The sequence below is a fragment of the Schistocerca gregaria genome, chromosome 3 (genome assembly GCF_023897955.1).
Source record: "Schistocerca gregaria isolate iqSchGreg1 chromosome 3, iqSchGreg1.2, whole genome shotgun sequence".
NCBI classification, from domain to species: domain Eukaryota; kingdom Metazoa; phylum Arthropoda; class Insecta; order Orthoptera; family Acrididae; genus Schistocerca; species Schistocerca gregaria.
The window spans coordinates 540,990,243-541,015,744 of NC_064922.1; the positions used below are offsets into that span (position 1 = coordinate 540,990,243).

Below are 25,502 nucleotides of genomic sequence, written 5' to 3' on the forward strand. Positions count from 1 at the left end.
CGGCCTGGTAGCGTAGGGCATGTGACGTAGTAAGAGAAGTATATAAGCGGGGCAGAGATCAATGGAGATTTACACAGAAATGGTTGGAATCCCTTTAACCCTCAGTCATTGAAGAGCTGAGAATTCCCCTTCTATATTCGAAATCTGATAGCTAAATTCCACCATCACATCAGAATGTCATGGCTTCCACAACATTCATCGCCCGTTGTCATTTCCGCACTGACACCATGTCATTAGCTACTGGTGCCATGGACGGCCGCCACGTCCATTTCCAGGCTGCAGTCATCAGAGTAAGGACATCACCTGTAACAGCTGCTACAATAGTTGCCATCTAGACGACACTACCTACTACCTGAACAACAAAATGGGAAACGACTACCTGTCGGACGTTAGTTGGATCTCTCTGCAACATTCTAGCTCCATCCACAGTACCACCAACTACTCAGACAGCGACACCATCACTGCCAGCAGCGTCATCAGCCACAGCATCACCACCAACGCCAGTAGTCATGTCACCATCAATATTAGCCACAACACCATTAACAAACACACCAGCTACAACGCATGCAATGGTACCTGCAGTTAAACATTCTGTACCCTCTGTCATCCCATAACCTCCTTTCCACACCCAACCAAAATCTATAACAATAAACAACAAAAGGCCTTGAACAAGTGAGCGTCATAGTTAAATCAAAAGTACTCATACAACCGTACCAGACACTGATGACATAAAGGTCGAAATCGGTCCTGAACCTTAAAGCCATTACCTTAAAATTCCTTTTTATCGAGCAGATGCGGTCAAAAATTCTTAAACCCCAAGAAAATATTCAGTTACATTCAACGATGCATTGCAGATCCATCTCCTCATTCCCATGAGACACTCAGTCAGCAAAACCAATGACTCCCCATTCCCATTCATGTCTAATCAGAAGTATCCCCTCTTTTCTAGAAAATCTTCCCACAACACCCCTCACTAACCTTCTGCCAAAGCAACCACAGTCTTCGCAACGACCCCCCACGTTTACAACAGTAATTAAAATGTTGATATAGGATACACATTTGAATAAACTGAAAGTGAAATGAACTCTCTACCAGTAATTAATTTAAGTAAGACACTACGAATTCGAAATGACAATGGACCTCATTACCCGGAGCGTTTTCAGAATCATCTGACACCACAAACGTACTTATAAAAACGGCGCCTCGGTTCACCACAGGAAACATCCTGCGTATACTTCTATAACAGAGACACAACTATATCGACTTCAGCGATGCCAGCAATGTAATGGCCACCTGACCAAAAATTCATGAACTCACCAACCTGTCCGTAGTGCTACCAACATGTTGTTGTTGTTGTCTTCAGTCCTGAGACTGGTTTGATGCAGATCTCCATGCTACTCTATTCTGTGCAAGCTTCTTCATCTCCCAGTACGTACTGCAACCTACATCCTTCTGAATCTGCTTAGTGTATTCATCTCTTGGTCTCCCTCCACGCTACCCTCCAATACTAAAGTGGCGATCCCTTGATGCCTCAGACATGTCCTACCAACCGATCTCTTCTTCTGGTCCAGTTGTGCCACAAACTTCTCTTCTCCCCAATCCTATTCAATACTTCCTCATTAGTTATGTGATCTATCCATCTAATCTTCAGCATTCTTCTGTAGCACCACATTTCAAAAGTTTCTATCCTCTTCTTGTCCAAACTATTTATCGCCCATGTTTCACTTCCATACATTGCTACACTCCATACATATACTTTCAGAGATGACTTTCTCACACTTAAGTTTATACTCGATGTTAACAAATTTCTCTTCTTCAGTAACGCTTTCCTTGCCATTGCAAGTCTACATTTTATATCCTCTCTACTTCGACCATTATCAGTTATTTTGCTCCCCAAATAGAAAAACTCCTTTACTACTTCAAGTGTCTCATTTCCTAATCTAATTCCCTCAGCATCACCCGACTTAATTCGACTACATTCCATTATCCTCGATTTGCTTTTGTTGATGTTCATCTTACACCCTCCTTTCCAGACACTGCCCATTCCGTTCAACTGCTCTTCTAAGTCCTTTGCTGTCTGTAACAGAATTACAATGTCATCGGCGAACCTCAAAGTTTTTATTTCTTCTCCATGGATTTTAATACCTACTCCGAATTTTTCTTTTGTTTCCTTTACTGCTTGCTCAATATACAGATTGAATAACATCGGGGAGAGGCTACAGCCCTGTCTCACTCCCTTCCCAACCACTGCTTCCCTTTCATACCCCTCGACTCTCATAACTGCCATCTGGTTTCTGTACAAACTGTGAATAGCCTTCACTCCCTGTATTTTACCCCTGCCACCTTTAGAATTTGAAAGTGAGTATTCCAGTCAACATTGTCAAAAGCTTTCTCTAAGTCTACAAATGCTAGAAACGTAGGTTTCCCCTTCCTTAATCTAGCTTCTAAGATGAGTCGTAGGGTCAGTATTGCCTCACGTGTTCCAACATTTCGACGAAATCCAAACTTATCTTCCCCGAGGTCGGCTTCTACTAGTTTTTCCATTCTTCTGTAAGGAATTCGCGTTAGTATTTTGCAGCTGTGACTTATTAAACTGATAATTCGGTAATTTTCACATCTGTCAACACCTGCTTTCTTTGGGATTGGAATTATTATATTCTTCTTGAAGTCAGAGAATTTCGCCTGTTTCACACATCTTGCTCACCACATGGTAGTGTTTTGTCAGGACTGGGTCTCCCAAGGCCGTCAGTAGTTCCAATGGAATGTTGTCTACTGCGAGGGCCTTGTTTCGACTCAGGTCTTTCAGTGCTCTGTCAAACTCTTCACGCAGTATCGTATCCCCCATTTCATCTTCATCTACATCCTCTTCCATTTCCATAATATTGTCCTCAAGTACATCGCCCTTGTATAGGCCTTCTATATACTCCTTCCACCTTTCTGCTTTCCCTTCTTTGCTTAGAACTGGGTTTCCATCTGAGCTCTTGATGTTCGTACAAGTGGTTCTCTTATCTCCAAATGTCTCTTTAATTTTTCTGTAGGCAGTATCTATCTTACCCCTAGTGAGATAAGCCTCTACATCCTTACATTTGTCCTCTAGCAATCCCTGCTTAGCCATTTTGGATTTCCTGTCGATCTCATTTTTGAGACGTTTGTATTCCTTTTTGCCTGCTTCATTTACTGCATTTTTATATTCTCTCCTTTCATCAATTAAATTCAATATTTCTTCTGTTACCCAAGGATTTCTACTAGCCCTCGTCTTTTTACCTACTTGATCCTCTGCTGCCTTCACTACTTCATCCCTCAAAGCTACCCATTCTTCTTCTACTGTATTTATTTCCCCCATTCCTGTCAATTGTTCCCTTATGCTCTCCCTGAAACTCTGTAGAACCTCTGGTTCTTTCATTTTATCCAGGTCCCATCTCCTTAAGTTCCCACCTTTTTGCAGTTCCTTCAGTTTTAATCTACAGTTCATAACCAATAGATTGTGGTCAGAGTCCACATCTGCCCCTGGAAATGTCTTACAATTTAAAACCTTGTTCCTAAATCTCTGTGTTACCATTATATAATCTATCTGAAACCTGTCAGTATCTCCTGGATTCTTCCATGTATACAACCTCCTTTCATGATTCTGAAACCAAGTGTTAGCTATGATTAAGTTGTGCTTTGTGCAAAATCCTACCAGGCGGCTTCCTCCTTCATTTCTTAGCCCCAATCCATGTTCACCTACTATGTTTCCTTCTCTCCCTTTTACTACTACCGAATTCCAGTCATCCATGACTATTAAATTTTCGTCACCCTTCACTATCTGAATAGTTTCTCTTATTTCATCATACATTTCTTCAATTTCTTCATCATCTGCAGAGCTATTTGGCATATGAACATGTACTACTGTGTGATTCTTTAAGTTTTCCCGGCGTATAGAAAAATTCCACAAGTTTCGGGATTGCAGCCGGATCTCGTCTACTTCTTTCCACGATATTTCGGCTGACAACTTTACAGCCATCTTCATGCGAGTGTTTGACACTGGAGAGTGCTAGTTTTTTTTATTGTTATTTTAAAGCCTGTACAACAGGCAGGCTGTCAGCAGCGTGCTATGCTGCTCTTCAGCCATAGGATACACAATGAGAAAAAACAGAAAGATTACACATAGGTTACAGAACGGTGAGCAAGAAAACAGTTGACACAGAAAGACAAACATGGAGCCGTTCACACTCGACGATAATCCACACTTGAAACTGTTGACAGGATGCACAAACACTGAAGACGGCGATGGCACAGGTGAACGATGGAGTGTGACGGTGAACACTGAACACTAAAGACGACGACACACACGAGACACTGATGGCGATGATCTCCAGCGCGCGAAAGTCCACGTAGCGTGTGCGAGTCCGGGGTCCTGCCAAGAGAGGGAGAATGGCAGGGAGGGGAGGGGAGAACAAAAACGCCAATGGCTGAGGAGATGGGAGGAGGAGGAGAGGGTCAGGGGAGGGGAAGCCTGGGGGAGGAGTGGGGAGAAATGGAGGAGGGAGGGAGGGTGCCCAAATGAACAGACATAGGAAGAGGGAAGTAGGATCAAAGTTGGTAGGAGGGATATATGGAGGGGAGGAGGACATCGTCAGGGAAGGGGAGCTGGCGGAAGCCACCCTGGGAGAGGATGAGGAGGGGCGAGACAAACGGGACGCCCATAGTTTGTGACGGGTGATGACAGCTTGACACCTGCAGGTACAGGTCCGTATGCGTGAGTTTTCGATAGACAGAATGCCCCAATGACCCATCCACTTTGCGATTAACCAAGACGTCCAGAAATGGTAGGCAACCATCCTTTTCAACTTCCATCGTAAACTGAATGTTTGTGTGGATGGAATTCAGATGTTGTAAAAACCGTGACAGCTCTTCTTCACCGTGAGGCCACACTACCTGCAGGCGTCAAGCCGTCATCACCCGTCACAAACTATGGGCGTCCTTCGAACGTTAGTGTATAGGTCACATGTCGTGTCTGATAAAGACAGCCTTGCAGACGAATTAGAGCACTTGAAATCTGTATTTCAATATAATGGATATTCTGCACATCAGGTCAATACTGCTTTAAGGACGAAAAAACGTGGCCACCCACAAGACCAAGAGGATAAGGAGGTGTTTAAGTCCAGTGCATTTCTCCCATATGTCGGTAACATTTCATCGAAAGTAGGCAGAATTTTAAAGAAACATCGTGTGAAAGCAATCTTCCAGCCTCCTACAAAGACTCGTGCTCTTCTGGGCTCAGCCAAGGATGATCTGGGATTACAGAAGACTGGAATTTATAAAATACCTTGCCAGTGTGGGAAAGCCTACATTGGTCAGACCAAACGCACAGTACACGAGCGCGGCGTTGAACATGAGCGCCGCACTCGCCTTTTACAGCTCAGTTAGTCGGCCATAGCCGAACATTGTATTTCCACAGGACATACCATGGATTATTCTGCCACGAAAATCTTGGCCCCATCGAGATCCTTCTGGGATTCAGTTGTTAAGGAATCCGTGGAAATACGTTTGGCGGAAAATCTCATTAATCGTGATGGCGGCTTTCAATTGAATAAGGCTTGGGGACCCGTTGATTTCCTTAATATCAACCAAAAGAAAACTTCTTATGCCTTCTGACACGTCGAGCGACAAGTAATTTTAATTTTTATATTGAAATTTTGCATTTTATTGTTTTGGACACGTATGCCAACAGGGGGCGTGCATGTTTTACTTGTACCACGCATTCGCTTGCGCTCCATAGATGCAGTAATATTGAAGATGGCCTTGGAATCGACAGGTGGCGCGCATGCAACGGTAACTTGCGCATGCGCGTCTTGCGGCACTTTTACGTATAAATAAAACGACATGAACTAGCAATCTTCAGTGTCAAACACTCGCCTGAAGATGGCTGTAAGGTTGTCAGCCGAAATATCGTGGAAAGAAGTCGACGAGATCCGGCTGCAATCCCGAAATCTTGTGGAATATTGTACTACTGTAGTAGGCGTGGGCTTTGTATCTATCTTGGCCACAATAATGCATTCACTATGCTGTTTGTAGTAGCTTACCCGTATTCCTTTTTTCCTATTCATTATTAAGCCTACTACTGCATTACCCCTATTTGATTTTGTGTTTATAACTCTGTAGTCACCGGACCAGAAGTCTTGTACCTCCTGCCACCGAACTTCACTAATTCCCACTATATCTAACTTTAACCTATCCATTTCCCTTCTCAACATTCACAAATACATTCCCAAACTAAAATCCCCATTACTTGCAGCTCCTCTGACCAATCTCATCCTACCTAGTCTGGGACATAAGAGGAAATCCAAATAGCTTTCCACATTTAATGATTTTAAAGAATCCGCCTCGATTGCAAATTGAAACCGGATGTTGACCTAGGTTTCTGTGCGGATAACCACGCTATCTTCGGAACACACTAAAACTACAAACTGCCTAAAAAGGCATGGTCCAACATTAATACATGCCTCTTCAGGCAGTTTGTAGTTTTAGTGTGTTCCGAAGATAGCGTGGTTATCCGCACAGAAACCTAGGTCAACATCCGGTTTCAATTTGCAATCGAGGCGGATTCTTTATAATCATTAAATTATTCACGATTGCTGACGCGCTTCAATATTAAAAGTTCTCATCTTGCTAAATACCTGGACTTATCGTTCCCACACACACTCCACAAAATAAAATCACTTCATCCTCTATCCGCTACTGAGCAACCTTAGGCCTCCTAAATACCCACCCTCTTGAAAGACCCCGTAAGTCACTTGCACCAGCTTAATACATATACACAAAATGAGACTCATCTCATTTTTGACGATCTAGAAACACTCTTACATGTATAACCCTCAAACACATCCCTGTCTGACTGAAAAACGCGCAGCAGAAATATAATGTCCCACACCAAAACATCCGTTCCCTCTCCTCCAATAAACATCTTATCTGTACTCTTAGACAACAAATGGATGTGCCCCCCAAAGAAACGCTCCCCCAATCCCATCACTTCGTATACATGTCTCCTTACACCCTCCATGGATGACATTTGAAATCTATCTTCTATTTCCCAAATGTTCCTTATACCCCTCAACCACTCGTAAATTATGCAATTTAATATCTCATCCTAATCATTTTTGTCATCATACATTAACCCTTGGCATTATCTGTATTCGCCTTAACCATCCTATCTCTCATAATTTCTTAATCCATGTAGACCGAATTTTTAACATATACATATACATATACATAACATATACATAACCATTACAATCACGGAGCTGCCGAAAAATGCGGCGGCGTCTGTTTATCAACGTCCTCATTGGTCACAAAATCCACATCGCTTTTTATATCCGACGTGACATAGATACTAACTCCAATAACATTATTGCTTGCCTGTCGAGGCGCACCACATAGAAGCCCTGGATCCAGCTGGGAGTGATCTTTTAACTATCCTCCTCCATATCTCGTACCATGTATCAACTTCGCTCTGAGCACTATGGGACTTAAGTTCTAAGGTAATCAGTCCCCTACAACTTAGAACTACTTAAACCTAACTAACCTAAGGACATCACACACATCCATGCCCGAGGCAGGATTCGAACCTGCGACTGTATCCGTCACACGGTTGCAGACTGTAGCGCCTAGAACCGCACGGCCACCCCTGCCGGCGTACCATGTATCAAATCCGACACAAACTAAATCAGTCAATGTATACTGAGCACGAATCTGTATCCTCATCGAAAGCCACAACTCTAACTTTCAAAATCCTTGCTACATTTTGGGTGATGCTGACTGCCTGTAACATCATCTGAAACGCAATTTTCAGTCAAATCCCACTTTAAACTATTTACTACACCATCCAACTTTCCCTCCACTTCCTCTTGCTCTGCTGTAAAATTCTCACTGTCTCTATAGAGAATTCCTTCATGCCCATGACACATTCACAGGACACCAATAGATCCAGCTTCATGTTCGCAGTCGCTTACAAGCTAAACAACGGGACTGGTACATGACATGCACTGAACTAAAAGAAGAACACTTATAAACTGTACAAAGTACTGTGGAGGATTCAACAGGCTCTCTGGGAAAAAACCTGACTACCATATATCCCACCCTAAACAACATATCCCCTCCCGGGCAACCGTACCAAAGCGAGGCAAGTCCTATCGCACCTAGAAGACACTCGGTAACTCGATGGATCCATATCGTACGAATGCACGAACAAAGGTATCCCTTCTCTGACATAGAACTACCGGTGCTTATACAGTACTGTACAAACAGGACTAATTTTGCCAGTAACAGCTCCAGACCTAACACGAACACTAGCTAAAAAGCGAAATATTCCTCTTAGACACAACAAAATTACCTATCGCCTCTTTAAAGGACGTTCCCTAGTCCAGCATGAATACATTCTCTATATAGGGCATTACCCGGAGCTATTTAAAACATCAGAAGTCCCGATATCCATGAAATCTGACAAAACTATCTTCATGACGCCTAACATACCACCCTCATGGACCTAGTCCTACGAGCCTGTCACCCTGACATCAGTTTTCAGAAAAATCCTTGAAACCGTCCTTACCCAACGAATACTTCACCACCTTGCAGCAAATCTACCCATCCCTAATAAATGTGATTTTCGGCCCAACTATTCTATTGACAACCAACTTCTTTAGCTCACCATTCTGTCTGTCCACATTACCACTTCTCTGTCTAAAACCAATCCAATCCTCTACCTAACACAGCGAATTATTTAGGACAAACCCTCGACAGAAATTTAACTTTAATGAACACCACCTAACCAACCAACACAAATCCAGAAACTAAATAAAAAGTCGCATTTGGGGTCTACATCCTTATGCCAATACCCCACCTATAAATCCCTCATGAGCGGTATCTTAACATACAGGGCGACAGTTATTGAACTACATAAAAAAAACGTAAACTAGTTACAAAGTACGGCGTGCACGCAATTTATTCAACATGTAAACGTGAACACAGATATTCGGATTTAGGTTATGATATGTTCGGTACGGCTTCCATAATTGGCGACGATGGGGTGCAGATGAATAGCGAAATTCTGTATGGATCGCAGAAGTGTCGGAACATCGATGCTGTCGATAACTTCCTGAACTGCTGTTTTCATCTCAGCAATGGCTTTAGGGTTATTGCTGTACACCTTGTCTTTAATGTAGCCCCTAGAAAAGGAGTCTCGTATGTTAGACCCAGAAAATATGGCGGCAATTGAGGCACTTTGCAGTGGACTCTGGGTATCCCGGAGCCAGAATGAGGTCCCAAATGTCCTCAAAAATCAAATCGCTCTGAGCACTATGGGACTTAACATCTGTGGTCATCAGTCCCCTAGAACTTAGAACTACTTAAACCTAACCAACCTAAGGACACCACACACATCCATGTCCGAGGCAGGATTCGAACCTGCGACCGTAGCGCTCACGCGGTTGCAGTCTGAAGAGCCTAGACGTGTTCGGCCACAACGGCCAGCCATCGCCTTCAACATCGACTTATCACCCGCAATCCGCAATATATAGCAACTCTTCTTCTTGGTCTAACATCCAATACATCAACTGCAAAACCAAGCCCTGGCACACAGTATTCTGTCCACTAATACCAATCCAGTTACCATACCGTGCCAGTACATTTATATCCTGCCCTCCATGAACCTTCATGGCTTATCCAGCTTCTCCTGCCAGAATTTGAAACCATTCCCCCTAACAACGATTAAATCTGTCCTGAGATAACCTTCTTTCCAGCCCTACCTAAATCCTCACGTTAAACCTTCCTCCCTTCCCCTTCCTCTCCTCAACGACGTTTAGTTGCTATCTGTGTTTCAACACGAGCCCATAGTCACACTCAGCACTCCAGCTCCATCATGAATACGATCATTTTCACGCACCACAATCGTCATATTTAAATTGTAACAGCATTATAATCAGCAATGATTATATTTTAATGACAATATAAAACCATTTGAAAGTTTCAAAAACTATTCTCCAACAACGTGTTTTTTAGAAAAACATACGTTTTGTTATTAAAAATTTCGTTTCTATATGTGTAAACTTTGCCTGAAGAAAGATTTTTTTCCACTGCCAGCCCGCCCCTTCATTGGGAAGTGAAATAAAACACCATAAAAAAGTTAAATGGAATAATTTGACAAAGGGCAGATACTTACGGCACGATGCTCAGAAACGAGTATCTCAGTAAAGCTAGTCTGCTGTTCTCATGCTGGAGTTGTGAGGAACCGTGGAAAATGGTTGAAGGACGGTGAAATAACGAGTGGGTGACAAGATGTAGGACTTTTACGCTTCATCACACAATGTGTCGATTGGGGTTTCTCTGGACTGCAAATCAGAATAGTTGGCGATCTGTGGCAGACAATAGCGTTTAGCAGCATATTGCTGAACAGTGGACTCTGAAGCAGATGACGTCTACGTGTTACCATGGTGATGAAATGACATCGTCAATTACACTGCACTGAACACAGAATCACTGAGACTGAACTGTGGACCAATGAAAAAATGTCGCCTGGAAGTGTCAATCACCTATCTTGTTACACTAGGTCGGTTGTGTCCGGATACATCATCCAGGCGAATGGCTACTGGAAACATGCACTGCATGAGGGACGCAGACCGGTTGGGGCAGTATTATGCTGTGTTTTCACCGGACCTGTCGTAGCAATCGAAGGTACCATGATTGCCGAGGAGAACATGAATGTTATTGCAGACCACCTTCACCCCTTCATACAGAATGTCTTCGCTGATGGCAGTCGCATCTTCTAGAAGGGAAACTGTCCGTGTCACAATGGTTTGAGGAGCATGATAGTGATGTCTTGCCCATCAAGTTCGGTTGATTTGAACACGATGGAACACAGGTGGTACGCTATCGGACGCTAGCTCCGCACCAACTAACCAGTGGTAAACAATTATCGAGAACTTCATGACTTGTGCGTATAGAAATCTGGTGCGACATACTTCCGGAAACATACGAAGGACGGTTCGAATTAATGACAGACAGAATGGCTGCTATATTGCGGTAGTAAGTTAGATCTACAGACTGTCAAGCAAGTAATGATAATGTTTTGGCTCAACAGTACAAAGATTTCGACTGAAATTTCAGCTTCACATTACTGATGTAGTACACGAATTGCATATCATTATAATTGTTATAAATATGTGAGTACTGAGTGTTAATTGTAAACATCGGACGGTAAGGCCTTTTTTTCATGTTAGGACTCAACAAACTAAAAAGCAGAAACTAAGCCAGTCCAAGTTTAAAAACCATTTCGTTGTTGATCTGTGAATGATTAACAGCACTACAGTCTGTAACAGTTTCCTGAGATTTGCAACTAGTATGAGATATGAGACCAACCTATGGTCTTTGTTAGTGGACTGTTCGTTTATAGGAGGTAATCAATCCTATGATCTGCTTTCCTTTTTCCATATAGATATACATAGAAACAATACGTATGTAAAACAGTCGTCTGTATCTGTCTTTGAACACGCTAATGTGCAAAAGTACTAGACAGATTTTATGATGTTTTCGCTGGTAACTTCAGCGTACCAAGGGACACCGTACAGACTATTTTATCAAAACTGGGCCACAAAAAAGATTCATACATATTATAAAAAAATGTATGGACGAATGTTACACATCTCCTCCTGAGCCACTGAACTGATTTCAACCAAATTTTGTACACATATCACTTACTGTCTACAGTCGATAGCTATGGGAGTGAGACCCACTTACCTATCATAGGCGTGAGGGCGGGGATGAGAGAGAGGTGGTGCGCACGACGCATTGATACCCATACATTATTCATCCAGTATTTAAGGTCAGGACGACTCAGTGACTTGCAAAAAACTTTACACATAATTTCCAATCTTTACGAAAATTTTTCCCACTTCCTGCCCGAGGCAGGATTCGAACCTGCGACAGTAGCAGTCGCGCTGTTCCAGACTGTAGCGCCTAGAACCGCTCGGCCACCCCGGCCGGCATTGTATTCAAGACACAATTTGCACACAGTGTTCGTATAAACTATTGAATATAACTATGAAACTGTGTGGACGTACGAGATAGAGAGGAGGAGGAGGAGGAGGAGAAGGAAGAAGAAAAGGAGTAGAAGGAGAATGAGAAGGAGAAGAAGGAGGCGGAGGAGACTGACTAATAGAATAGAAATAAATACGTACCGGGCGCTGCCAGGTACTTGGCTGGACGTAAATGACGTAGTATGGACGAAAATTCAGTAAGAGAGTATAAGCTAATTAAGGTTACCGAAGGCTACACTAAAGTAACAACAGCAATGGAAGTATGAACATTTACACTATTGGCCATTAAAATTGCTACACCAAGAGGAAATGCAGGTGATAATCGGGTATTCATTGGACAAATATATTATACTAGAACTACCATGTGAGTACATTTTCACGCAATTTGGGTGCATAGCTCCTGAGAAATCCCAGACAACCACCTCTGGCCGTAATAATGGCACTTGATGCGGCTGGGTATTGAGTCAAACAGAGCTTGGATAGCGTGTACAGGTACAGCTGCCCATGCAGCTTCAACACGATACCACAGTTCATCAAGAGTAGTGACTGGCGTATTGTGACGAGCCAGTTGCTCGGCCACCATTGACCAGACGTTTCAAGTGGTGAGAGATCTGGAGCATGTGCTGGCCAGGGCAACAGTCTAACATTTTCTGTATCCAGAAAGGCCGGTACAGGACCTGCAACATGTGGTCGTGCATTATCCTGCTGAGATATAGGGTTTCGAAGGGATCGAATGAATGGTAGAGCCACGGGTCGTAACACATCTGAAATGTAACGTCCACTGTTCAAAGTGGTGTCAATACGAACAAGAGGTGACCGAGACATGTACCCAATGGCACCCCATACCATCACGCCGGGTGATACGCCAGTATGGCGATGACGAATACACGCTTCTAATGTGCGTTCACCGTGATGTCGCCAAACACAGACGCGACCATCATGATGCTGTAAACAGAACCTGAATTCATCGGAAAAAATGACGTTTTGCCATTCGTGCACCCAGCTTCGTCATTGAGTACACCATCGGAGGCGCTCCTGTCTGCGATGCAGCGTCAAGGGTAACCGCAGCCATGGTCTCCGAGCTGATAGTCCATGCCGCTGCAAACTTCGTCGTCGAACTGTTCGTGCAGATGGTTGTCGTCTTGCAAACATCCCCATCTGTTGAGTAAGGCATCGAGACGTGGCTGCACGATCCGTTACAGCCATGCGGATAAGATGCCTGTCATCTCGACTGCTAGTGATACGTGGCCGTTGGGATCCAGCACAGCGTTCCGTATTACCCTCCCGAACCCACCGATTCTATATTCTGCTAACAGTCATTGGGTCTCGACCAACGCGAGCAGCAATGTCGCGATTCGATAAACCGCAATCGCGATGGGCTACAATCCGACCTTTATCAAAGTCGGAAACGTGATGGTACGCATTTCTCCTCCTTACACGAGGCATCACAACAACGTTTCACCAGGCAACGTCGGTCAACTGCTGTTTGTGTGTGAGAAATTGGTTGGAAACTTTTCTCATATCTGCACGTTGTAGGTGTCGCCACCGGCGCCAAACTTGTGTGAATGCTCTGAAAAGCTTATCATTTGCATATCACAGCATCTTCTTCCTGTCGGTTAAATTTCGCGTCTGTAGCACGTTATCTTCATGGTGTAGCAATTTTAATGGCCAGTAGTGTAGTAAAGTGGACATCGTTGGCTAGCAGTGTGATTTGCTGCTTATGGCGTGTTTTTAGGTTGCAGGTGTATTAATTTAAACGCGTGTGCCGTGCGCGGGCGCACCTTGAATCCCTTGGGCACGGAGATGACGGTGAGCATCCTGGAGAGGGCGTTGACGTCGATGGCGCCGGTGCCGCGGTCGCCTATCCTGCGCAGCGCGTCCGCCAGCGGGCCGGACAGCGCCTGCAGCTGCCGCCACGACTGCGCGTACTGCCGCCGCACCAGCTCGATGATGGTCGACGTCAGCGCCAGCCCCACCAGGATGTACAGCGTGCACAGCAGCATGTACTTGGGCTTGCCTGCCGCAACGGACCACTCGTCACTGCTCAGTATTAAGGAGAGCCTTACTATCTTTAGCATGTTCTTCGAGAATTTTTTTCTCGGGATGTGTTATAGATATCAATGTCAGTGTTATATTTGGTCAAAATATTTATCGATATTCCCTCTACAAACTGGAATTTTTTCGACCGGAAATGTCTAAGAGCAAAGGCGGAAGTGCCGTCGGAAGGAAACAAAATTTCGATGTAGACCTCCACGCGCGGTATGTCACAGGTCAGCCGGCTCGTCTGAAATCAAAACTGAGTTTGGAATTGTGCCTCACATAAGGGGGGGGGGGGGGGGGGTAGGACGACAAACTAGCTGACTTGGAGCAGGAGACGCACCACAGGACATTTTCATTTCCACTGTTTATCCTTTTACATGTAAATTCATAAAACTTTGTCAGCATGACCAGGAAGGATTGAGGATTCACACTCGTAGCAGCGGAAGTTCAAAAACATAAAATAATTTTTTTAGATGTGAAATTTCATCATTTCTTCAATTACTATTGGCTGCTTTTGTTGCTATAGGTACACTTTTCTTCGTAAGTACGAGAAACTGTTAAATGAATTCTGCACAGCATACAAACCATACTTACTGGTGTCTGTAACTAGAGAACCTATTTAATTTATGAAAAAATGAATGAGCTGTTACGTTTTAAACTTTATGTTCAGAAAAATTCAAATTTTGTAGTTAATTATCTCAATTTTTAACACAGTTTTTAATAGATTTGGAAAATTCTTGAGTTTCATACACCTAAGAGTATGATTTGTATGCTGTGCAAAATTCATCAAAGAATCTGTTTTACCTGCGAAGAAAAATATACCTATAGCAACAAACAGTAAGTGAAAAAAATGATGTAATTTCACATCTAAAAAAAATTATTTTGTTATGTTTTTGCACTTCCACTGCTATGAGTGTGAATCCTGAATCCTTCCTTGTCATGCTGACAAAGTTTTATGAATTTAGATGTAGAAAATAAAATGTCCTGTCGTGCCTCTCCCGCTCCAAGTCGGCCCGTTTGACGTCCTGCCCCCCTTAAATTATTTGGACCACAGGACACAAAATGGCGGCCAGTTGAAAAAATAGGATTTTTTTCATCGATTTTTCGACTTCGTCGGCCAAGAAAAATATTTATAGTTGATGGAACGGAATAAAAGTGGTACAACGCCTAGACAATTTAGTTAGCTTCGTCGGGAACAAAGAATCACCCCAATCGGATCAGTAGATTTGAAGTTACCATACCGCGTGACAAAAACGCATTTCGAGAAAAACAAGTTTTAAGTTTTCACTACACATTAATGCAACATTATGCAACTTACGTTCAGTCTGCTAGTCCAGATGCATAAATTAGTCCTTCCTCTTCCTCATAGAGGGCGCTCTGCTCGATCTGGGCCATCCTGCGATGCTCCAGAGCGGCTCGTACGGCCGGTGACAAGCGGTTTTCGGCCGCTTGAATCCGGTGGTCGTCCGAATGCTTGGCGAACTGCGTCGAATACAGTCCCAGGTTGACGTCCATCTTTTTCATGGTCTTCAGAATTTCTGAATACCCTTCGTTAAAGCGGCTCACTGACACAAAAGTCGCAATCTCCACAGTCTTTGCACCAGAATGCAAATGCTTGGGGGCTAACTTCCAAACACACGCGTTCACACTTTTTCATTTTAATGTTGTGTGTTTCCTCCCAAGCATCGGCACAATAACTCATCTTCCGAAAGGGCCTCGTAGATCGGATCAATCACTTCTTGAACTTCTTTGGAGAGCGGCTGGCCTTGTTGATATTCGTCCGGATGTCCGGTAGCCTCTGCAATGCGCCATTTGCACCAACTAGTTTCCCCAGCCGGACAATTTTGATGTTGTGGGTGGTCATCCGTCTAACAGTTGTGGAAATACGTTGCACAAATTGCCTTCTTCATCTATTCCACCGAACTGGAATGCCGTCGGATTGCCAAGCCGTAGTATGACATAAGATCCTTGATCACTTTATCAGTTTTAGTCATGGCCAAGCCATAGAATAATTTTTCGCGCCTAGAAAGTCGAAATTCCCGAAAACAAAACTGTTGCGTGGAAAAGGCCGATTTCAGGCAGGTGCATTTTTTTGTTCGACCGCGAATAACCAACATTTCCGTTCCGTTCTCGGAAAAACTGTTTCAGGAGTAGATTCTAAACACTTATGGGTCCAAAAATGCAATTTAAAAAATCGATTTTTTGAACCAAAACATAGAAAACCTCCACTTAATGTTGTTTATTTCTGCAATGTACACTCAGGTCGATGGCAGCGTCACCTTTTCATTTCTAGTTTCTCATCGCCATCTCACCTTCAGTGTACTTCTGTAACTCCACACTACGAAAGCTTCTAGTCTCTTCTAGCCTTTACTGTTTATAGTCCACGTTTCGTTTCCGTATCATCCAGACAAATGCCTCGATAAAATAATTTGTATTTAATCATCTTGATCGCGAAGTTTCTCGAATCAAAAGACCAGGTTGTGACTATGCAACAGCCTTCTTCGAACTCTACAATAAAAGTAAAAGAAGGTACATCACTAGCTACTGAATTAAGAGATTAAAGACAAATGACAATAGTTATAACAAAAACACAATGTAGTTTTCAGTCTGCTGCACTGCAACATGTCATAAATTATAAAATAAAACGAGTCAGAACTGACACGCATTGATCAACCAGTTACATATAGGATGCAAAGTGCTGCTAGACGTCGCTAATGCATTTAAAAGTACAGATCTTTAAAATATTTTCAGCTGTGTATAAGAAAGCTAGATTTTTAAAAAAAAAACGTGTTTCGTCAAGTGGGAAATGCTTTCCTCTTCTAACAGTTTAAATCCGGTAAAAATTTAACAAAATGACCAAAAAATAAAACTTGATTACAGAAATCATCCTAAAATTGTGATGGCTCTAAAATTGGTCTTATAATGGATGAAGACGGAATAATATTCGGAAACGTGCATGTTGTCCTGTTTCTCATATTCCAGTTTGTGTTTTGATTAAAACATTAAGTAACAAAAATGAAAGAGGAATGGACGCGAAGCAACGAAAATAAGTTAATTAAAAGAACCTCTCATTGAAATAAGTAACATATGCCATGATTTATACTGGGAAAGCAGTGAAGTGGAGCTGTCGTCGCCAGACGGCGCAGATTTCTCGCTGCTCTTCTCCCATTACTAAAGCAATTGTAAAGCAATCACTATGCCTTCAATTTTAGAGTGATTTCTATGACCAGTTTTTACCATTTTGTTAGATACTGACAAGCATTAAACTGCAAGAAAACGAATTCATTTTTTCATATCATTAAATATGTTTTAAAAATGTTCTCTTCTATATGCAACTGAAAATATTTTGAAGATATGTACTTTTAGATAAACTTCGTTTTAACTACTTTGTATAATTATTTCTACGTTATTTATGCATTGATAACCTCTAGGGTCGCCTTGCATCCTACGCGAGTATTTAACTGGCCGAAGCATGCATGACAGTTTTGACACGTGTTATTTTTATGTTATATGACTTGTTGGAGGGCAGCAGAATAAGAGATACACCGCGTTTTTGTTATAACTACTGTGTTTGTTTTTAATCTCTTAATGGGCTGAAGATTGTTACTGCATAGCCCAAACCAATAATTGTATTCAAAACACTTTGTGGTCAGGACAATTAACTAACAATTATGTACATCATGATCACTCTCTAGAACTTCAATTTCGTTTTTCAAATTCTGTTTACTTTGATAAAAGATTTTCTAGCCGATACATTTTTGTAGAAGGTTAAATTCCTCTTTCTATGAACCGTTTTCCTGATTATTGCGTGTCTACGTTTGACGTCCGCTCTAGTTCGGTCTTCGTCAGTTATCTTGCTGCCCAAATAGCAAAATTCTTCGATTAGTTTCAGTGTCTCATTGTTGACCTGATCCCATCAGCATCATGTGATTTAATTTTATGAAATTTGGTCAACTATTGGGCGATAATGTGGCTGTATCTGCAGCAAGGCACCCACAAAATTTGGTTGCGTTCGTTACACGAGGTGATAAGGTGGGCGAGTCACTTACGGGGCACCAGGTCGCCGAAGCCGATGGTGGTCATGGTGATGAAGCAGAAGTAGAAGCCCTCGTGGAAGCCCCACTCGTCCTCCCAGAGCGTGAAGATGCCGGCGCCGGCCGCCAGGTAGAGCAGCAGGAAGGCGACCGCGGCCAGCGCCGTCAGCGAGCGCCGCCCCGCCATCTGCAGGCCGCCGCCGGCGCCACTGCCAGCCGAGTTCCAGGAGCTCAGCACCTCCTGCGGGCGTGGTGACCGTCACAGAAGTTCTGCTTCACCTCTCATTTGACTCGAGCTTACCACAAGATGCGGGACTGTCACCTTGGTCGTAAGGCCCATCGAGCGGTAGAAACAGGATGAAAGCGTTTGAAACACGGCCGTTTTTTAGGGCAGGGGGGAAAGAAGTATCGCGGCAAGCGCCATGGCAAAGAAACCTCTGCGTCAACCTGGACGGATAGTAGGAGCAGCAGCGATTTGCTTCCTGCCTGTGACAGATCATGGAAAGATAGGAGGTTATGTTAATAACGGATTTCACGCAGATCGATACAAGTATCATAGCCATCTGTTCATCGCAAAGAGGTCAATCATAGGCTGTGCGGCAGCGCTAAGAGCTGCTGTGTGCGCTCGATCAAGCGTCTTTTCGTGTGACGTGAAAGCACTCTTGAACGAGGAGCTGTTCCAGTCTAGTGACGTCACAGCTCGAAATTTCACGTTTGACTATATTGTGAAGAGCGAAAGGAAAAACCCCGCCGAATCGAATTTTTGTCTCGTGGAAAGGAACGTGGGATATGAGATTCACAGAAAACCTTAGGAAACGTCGTATTGGATTCAGTCATATGGATTTTAACTGCGTATTTGGCGGGTTTTATATTATAGCATCGTGCTATTGATACAAGCTGTTCGGGAGGATCTCTAAAAAAAACACGTCGCTTTTTGGTATCATTTTTTATAATAAAATGATGAGGGGCTACATATTGGCAGTTAAAAACTCCTCATATCTCGTCTTTGACTCTTTCTTGTATTATAACTTGAGCATCACAAAAGTACTCCCGTTCCAATGTGCTACGCATTAATCATACATCAAAAGCTCGTAATTTTTGCTACAATTTATTACTGTTAAATATCAACTGTCCGTTGTGGCCGGGCGTTTCTAGGAGCTTCAGTCTGGAACCGAGCGACCGCTACGGTCGCACGTTCGAAACCTGCCTCGGGTATGGATGTGTGTCATGTCCTTAGGTTAGTTAGGTTTAAGTAGTTCTAAGTTCTAGGGTACTGGTGACCTCAGATGTGAAGTCCCATAGTGCTCAGAGCCATTTGCTAAATATCAAATAACTATATGTATGGTGCAGCATTTAGGCACATAGTGTGTTTCCGTAAGAGCGTGCAAAAATTTAACAGCTCATAGAGGATTCTCCACTGACCAGTTTGAGGTAGCGAATCTTGTGTCGGAGAAGCCAGCCTAAGGAGATAACGCGAATAAAATCACATTACTGTCTAACTTATTTGTATTAGTTACAGTTAACTGCAACTTCCGTAACTGACACAATGGACGTATCTTACAGAAGGTGCTGAAGCTGATTGCCATCAACCTCAATGCAAAGCATGACATCGGCGAACAAGATCCTGACGCAACCTTACAAATATCCCTGTTGCGTTTCGACTAACATCGCAGCAGTTACAGTTCTGTTAAATAATTTCATTTCCGTATCCACAGAGGTCTCATACATAAGTGACTTCAGATGTCCCCATAGAAAATAATCAAGGGGATTCAACTCAGATGACCTCGCAGGCTATGCAATAGGACCCCTCCCCCCTTTCCAATCCAACGACCAGGAAACAGCTTTGAGATTCTTGCGGATATCCACGTTGATTTGAGGCAGTGTACCATAATTTTGTATCTACATCCCCTCACGAACAGTAAAGTGTACGTTCTCCAACAACTCAGGTAGAATTCTTTGCGCGAACCCCAAGTATATGTGACCATTCAGAGGGCCAGGTTGACTATATGGCCCAATGAGGTTGTCGCGTACAGCAAAACGTACTTTACGAGGTGGCTCTACTACAGCCTCAGGGTTTTCCTCATGGCTATTACTGTTGTCCGAAATACCATCATGATCAAATGAGGCCTCGTCTTAAAATAGCTCGATTTGGAGGAATTCTTGTCTATCAGTCCATTCTTGGAGCAGCCACTGACACAATGCGACCCCTGGTGCAAAGTCAATCAAAACCATTGAATGAACTTTTGTGGGTGATATGGGTATAATTGCTGTTCGTGGAGTATTCGCCACACGGTAGTATATGCAGCTCCTATCTCATATGCAGTTAAAATGGTTCAAATGGCTCTGAGCACTGTGGGGCTTAACTTGTAAGGTCATCAGTTACCTATAACTTAGAACCACTTAAACCTAACTAACCTAAGGACATCAGACACATCCATGCCAGAGGCAGGTTTCGAACCTGCGACCGTAGCGGTCACGCGGTTCCAGACTGAAGCGCCTAGAACCGCTCCGTCACCCGGCCGGCCTCACATGCAGTATGAGTACTTACACTGGGGTCCACTGCAACACGTTCCAGCACCACCCCTTCAAAATAGTGTGCACGCGTCATCCGAATGTTGCGACGTCCCTCTTTTCTTCTTCCCAATGAACCAGTCTCCCACATTCATCGATCGAGAGAAATAAACAATCGTCGTGACGGATGATGCCTGTTAGGAAATCGTTGCCTGTACAGCCTCCCAGCAACAAAAGAATTGCAACAAACTTCCCCACACAGAAGGCGCATGTCAGTGAGTTCTGCGGAACTGTACCGGTACTGGTCCATCGTATTGTACTCTTCGTCTCTGAATCGCACTGAGTAATGATGGGGTCTGTCATTGATTCATACCACGTTCTGCATCGGACAATGGAAATATGATACAACTGAGCCATCTTATGGACAACTGAAGTAAACAAAACCTACGTCATGACTTCAGGCTCGTCGTCCTTGTGTCCTTGCAGGAAATAAATAATATACATCTAAATAAACAGCACAGTTCGTGTAGACTTTTATGCATGTTAGTTGTAAATAAGCTGGAAAACAAAGAGAGACTAGTTTGTTGACACCGTAACGTAGTGAAGTTCTTGAAGATCTTTAAGTTTTGGAATCAGATGAAAATCGAATGGAACCAAGTCGGGACTGTATGGAGGATGATAGGTGGCAGCGAACCCAAGCCGTCTGTTTGTTGCTGATGTCGGAGCACTCGTGACTGTAGTCTGGCATTGTCGTGCTGTAGGAGAGGGTGCTCTTTGAGTGGACGAACTCTTCAAGTTCGAAACTCTATTACAGCACGCCGTGACTCACGCGCTGACATAGATAGTTACGTTACACCCACCATGTTACACGCTACAATTCCGAGCGCTCTAGCGGCAGAGGGCCCCAAATTTAGAGACATGTAGAATAAAGATGTAGAATGTTAATAATATTGGTTTTGTTTAAAAAGCATTATGAGTTTTCACATGAAAAATTCGGAGGCATTACTTTCCAGTACTACTCCTTAATTTGTTTGGCAACGTCGTGGAATAAAAGACACGAAAGTTGTGCGCGGTTAACTTTTATACACCTATAGAAACGTAGCTGTATGTATTAGGAGACTCTCAGTATGTAGATACTCAATACGGTTAGTGAATCAGCCATCAAGAAGCAGTGGAGCGTATGTTCCGGAGAGCAGCCAGCACGCACCTGCAGGGGCGCAGGCAGGCCGTCTCGTATCCTGGCGAGCAGCAGCTGCACGGCCGTGGCGAACAGCTTGCCCATGTCCGCGATGACCGTCAGCGTCAGCGGGATGCCCACCAGCCCGAACAGGATGCAGAAGACACGCCCCCAGAACGTCACCGGCACGATGTTGCCGTAACCTGCCGGCAGAGCGCACCGCATCAAGCAACCTCATATCGTCAAGAAGAAAAAAAACTACCCACCTGTTCCATGATTTACATGAATTCCACCGCCACATACGTCGTGAAACTTTATTCACTTTCTCCCGCATAAGTAATGAAACCACACTGTATCCTACCCAACATCTCCAGTCCTAATGCATCCGTCCTCAAAAACACAACTCTCTGGCCCGGCTCATTAGAGCCACCCACATTATGCTCACATCGTTAGTCTCTTCTCCAACGCTCTCATCTGCTCTGCGCATGTACATTATGTGATCAAAAGTATCCGGACACCTGGCAGAAAATGACATACAAATTCGTGGCCCCCTGTATTGGTAAGGCTGGAATTCATTATGGTATTAGCCCACCCTTAGCCTTGATGACAGCTTCCACTCTCGCAGGCATATGTTCAGTCAGGTCCTGGAAGATTTCTTGGGGAATGGCAGCCAGTTCTTCACGGAGTGCTCCACTGAGGATACGTATCGATGTCGCTCGCTGAGGCCTGGCAGGAAGTCGGCGTTCCAGAACATCCAAAAGGTCCCCTATAAGACAGTCCATTACAGTGCAAGCCAGTCCATTTCAAGGGTATTAATGTCGTGCAACCACTCCGCCACAGGCCGTGCATTATAAACAGGTGCTCGATAGTGTTGAAAGATGCAATCGCCATCCCCAAATTGCTCTTCAACAATGGAAAGCAAGAACGTGCTTAAAACAACAATGTAGGCCTGTGCTGTGATAATGTCAAGCAAAACAAGGGGTGCAAGCCCCCCTCCACGAAAAAGAGGACTACACCATAACACCACCGCCTTCGAATATTACTGTTGCCACTACACACGCTGGCAGATAATTTCACCGGGCATTTGCCATTTGCACACCCTGCCCTTGGATCGCCACATTGTGTACCGTGATTCGTCACTCGATACAATGTTTTCCCACTGTTCAATCGTCCAATGTTTACGCTCCTTAGCCGCGCGGGATTAGCCGAGCGGTCTCAGGCGTTGCAGTCAGGGACTGTGTGGCTGGTCCCGGCGGAGGTTCGAGTCCTCCCTCAGGCATGCGTGTGTGTTTGTCCTTAGGATAATTCAGGTTAAGTTCCATAAGATTTCACACACATTTGAACATTTTTGGTTTTGTTTTTTACGCTCCTTAGACTAAGCGAGGCGTGATTTGGCACTTACCGGTGTGATGTCTGGCTTATGAGCAGCCGCTCGACCATGAAATCCAAGTTTTCTCACCTCCCGCCTAACTGTCACAGTACTTGCAGTGGATCGTGGTGCAGTCTGCAATTCCTGTGTCATGGTCTGGATAGACGTCTACCTATTACACATTACGACACTCTTAAACTGTCAGCGGTCTCTGTCAGTGAGCAGACGACGTCGGCCTCTATGTTTTTGTGCTGTACGTGTTCCTTTACGTTTCCACTTCACTATCACTTCGGAAACAGTGGACTTAGGGATGTTTAGGAGTGTGGAAATCTCGCGTACAGAATTATGACACAAGTGACACCCAATCAGCTGACCACGTTCGAAGTCGGCGTATTCTGCTCTCTCGCGATGTCTAATGTCTGCTGAGGTCGCTAATATCGAGTACTTGGCAGTAGTTGGCAGCACAATGCACCTAATATGAAAAACGTATGTTTTTGGAGGTGTCCGGATACTTTTGATCACATAGTGTATTTCATCGCCAATTTTCTTCCTGCAGTTTACCCATGGCTCATCATCAAACTTACGTTTACGTCGCATCCCCACCGACATTTATTACATTTTTGTTGCTATCTTTTACTGCACAGTACAGGAAGATTTTATTGCGGGAGGCTACGGAGGGGGTAGGATCACAGGGGAGTCTCATGGAACGACGCGCCAGGTTGTCACATAGCGTGAGAACGGCTGGGCGACCAAGAAACATATCGTACTGGAGCAGAGAGAGGCTGTGGGAATTCACCTGCAACGCTGATCGCCAAGTAGCGGTTTTTTTTAGTATTTATAGTTATTGTTAAATATTAATATACTGCTGCAGCCGTGATAGTGACGTCACTTGCTCTGAGAACTTGTTACTAATAATTTGAATATCATCTCAGTTCATCAGGAAACTCTAATTACAAACTTTAATTACTCTCAATGCTAACTGATTGAAAAAATGGACCTATCATACTGCAGTGTGTGAACTGAAACTCCCCGTATAAAGACGAAATCAGTTGTTAAAGTTGCCTCGGAAAACTTACTTGTGCGATCTCACGTGTATTCTAAGATCGTGTGAAGCACTTTTTGACTTTTGCGATGCCCGGGAGGTAATGATTAATGACCGGGAATCTTGTTATGAATATTAACGGTGGACTGGCTCCACAAATCGCTTTACTAATTTTCCGATTGGTGAAATAAAACGAAATTAGTTGGCATCCTAACATTTTGCGAGGCCCATTATGCTTAAGCATTTAAATCTACCCGCTTGCCACATTACTATGTACTGTTTATTACACAAGCGTTAGAGCTCGAGACCAGTTGTGGGCAACGTCTGTAACACGCGAGGTAAGCAACTTGATTACAATTCTGTTACGAGCACTTGGAGGTGGACGCACTGGACTTTCATTGGTAAATCACACGTACATTGTGCGTCCCCGTCTACATATTGTGACAGACGATATTTCTAACATTCATTGCTCTGTGTGCTGTGATAGTGTTATACTTGGCATTTCTTGTATGGGGAAATTGCATTTAAACTACGGTTAATTTTAATATGAAGCATTAAACCCTCATTCTAGCGTTTCACCAGGCACACCATGTATTTTCAGCTCTTATAACAACACCCTCAACAACGTGACCACTCCAACCCTATAAGCATCACAATCACAAGCATTCATTGTCATTTCAGAATCATAAATCTGAGCTGTTAAAACAATTAAGTTCACCTACTTTTTCTCTTCGTATAATTACTTGTCTTAGGAACAACGAATTGACATTTTCACGTATTTTGCATATTTCCACTGAATAGTATCTTATGGAATAGTTTTCTGGGGTAACTCATCGCTTAAAAAAAACAACAACAATAAGAACAATATGTGCTGTTCATCCGCAGTCATCTTGTGAGTACCTCTTCACGCAGCTAGGCATTCTAACTGCATCTTCACAATATACACACATACTAATCAAATTCGACATAAATAATTCATCAGAATTTGAGAAGAATAGCGATGTCCACAGCTATAGCACTGGACAAAAAACTGACCTTTATTACTCATTATTAAAGCCGCCTGTTGCTCAGAAAGGAGTCCAATGTGCATCACAAAAATTTTTGACCTTTGCCCAGTTATTTAAAATGTTAGTAAAACAAGTTCTACACCTAACCTAAATTCATTTCTTCTGGGCTGTGACTGCCCTTCATGTAGCCATCCACTAAAACCAACTGCATTTAGATATTCTGTAAGCTGAACCGTTCCACATAACTTCATAGA

The 25,502-nt window shown here is 43.5% G+C and overlaps 1 protein-coding gene across 1 annotated transcript in view; it reads right to left on the reverse strand.

The window, feature by feature from the left end:
• Nucleotides 1-25,502, reverse strand: part of LOC126354100 (TWiK family of potassium channels protein 7) — a 420,172-nt gene that overhangs the window by 75,919 nt on the left and 318,751 nt on the right. The window contains exons 3-5 of the mRNA XM_050003490.1: nucleotides 21,861-22,033; nucleotides 18,158-18,383; nucleotides 13,850-14,085 (exon numbers count right to left, since the gene is read on the reverse strand). Of these exons, the coding sequence (XP_049859447.1) occupies nucleotides 13,850-14,085; nucleotides 18,158-18,383; nucleotides 21,861-22,033 (635 nt within the window). The remainder of the gene's footprint in view (nucleotides 1-13,849; nucleotides 14,086-18,157; nucleotides 18,384-21,860; nucleotides 22,034-25,502) is intronic.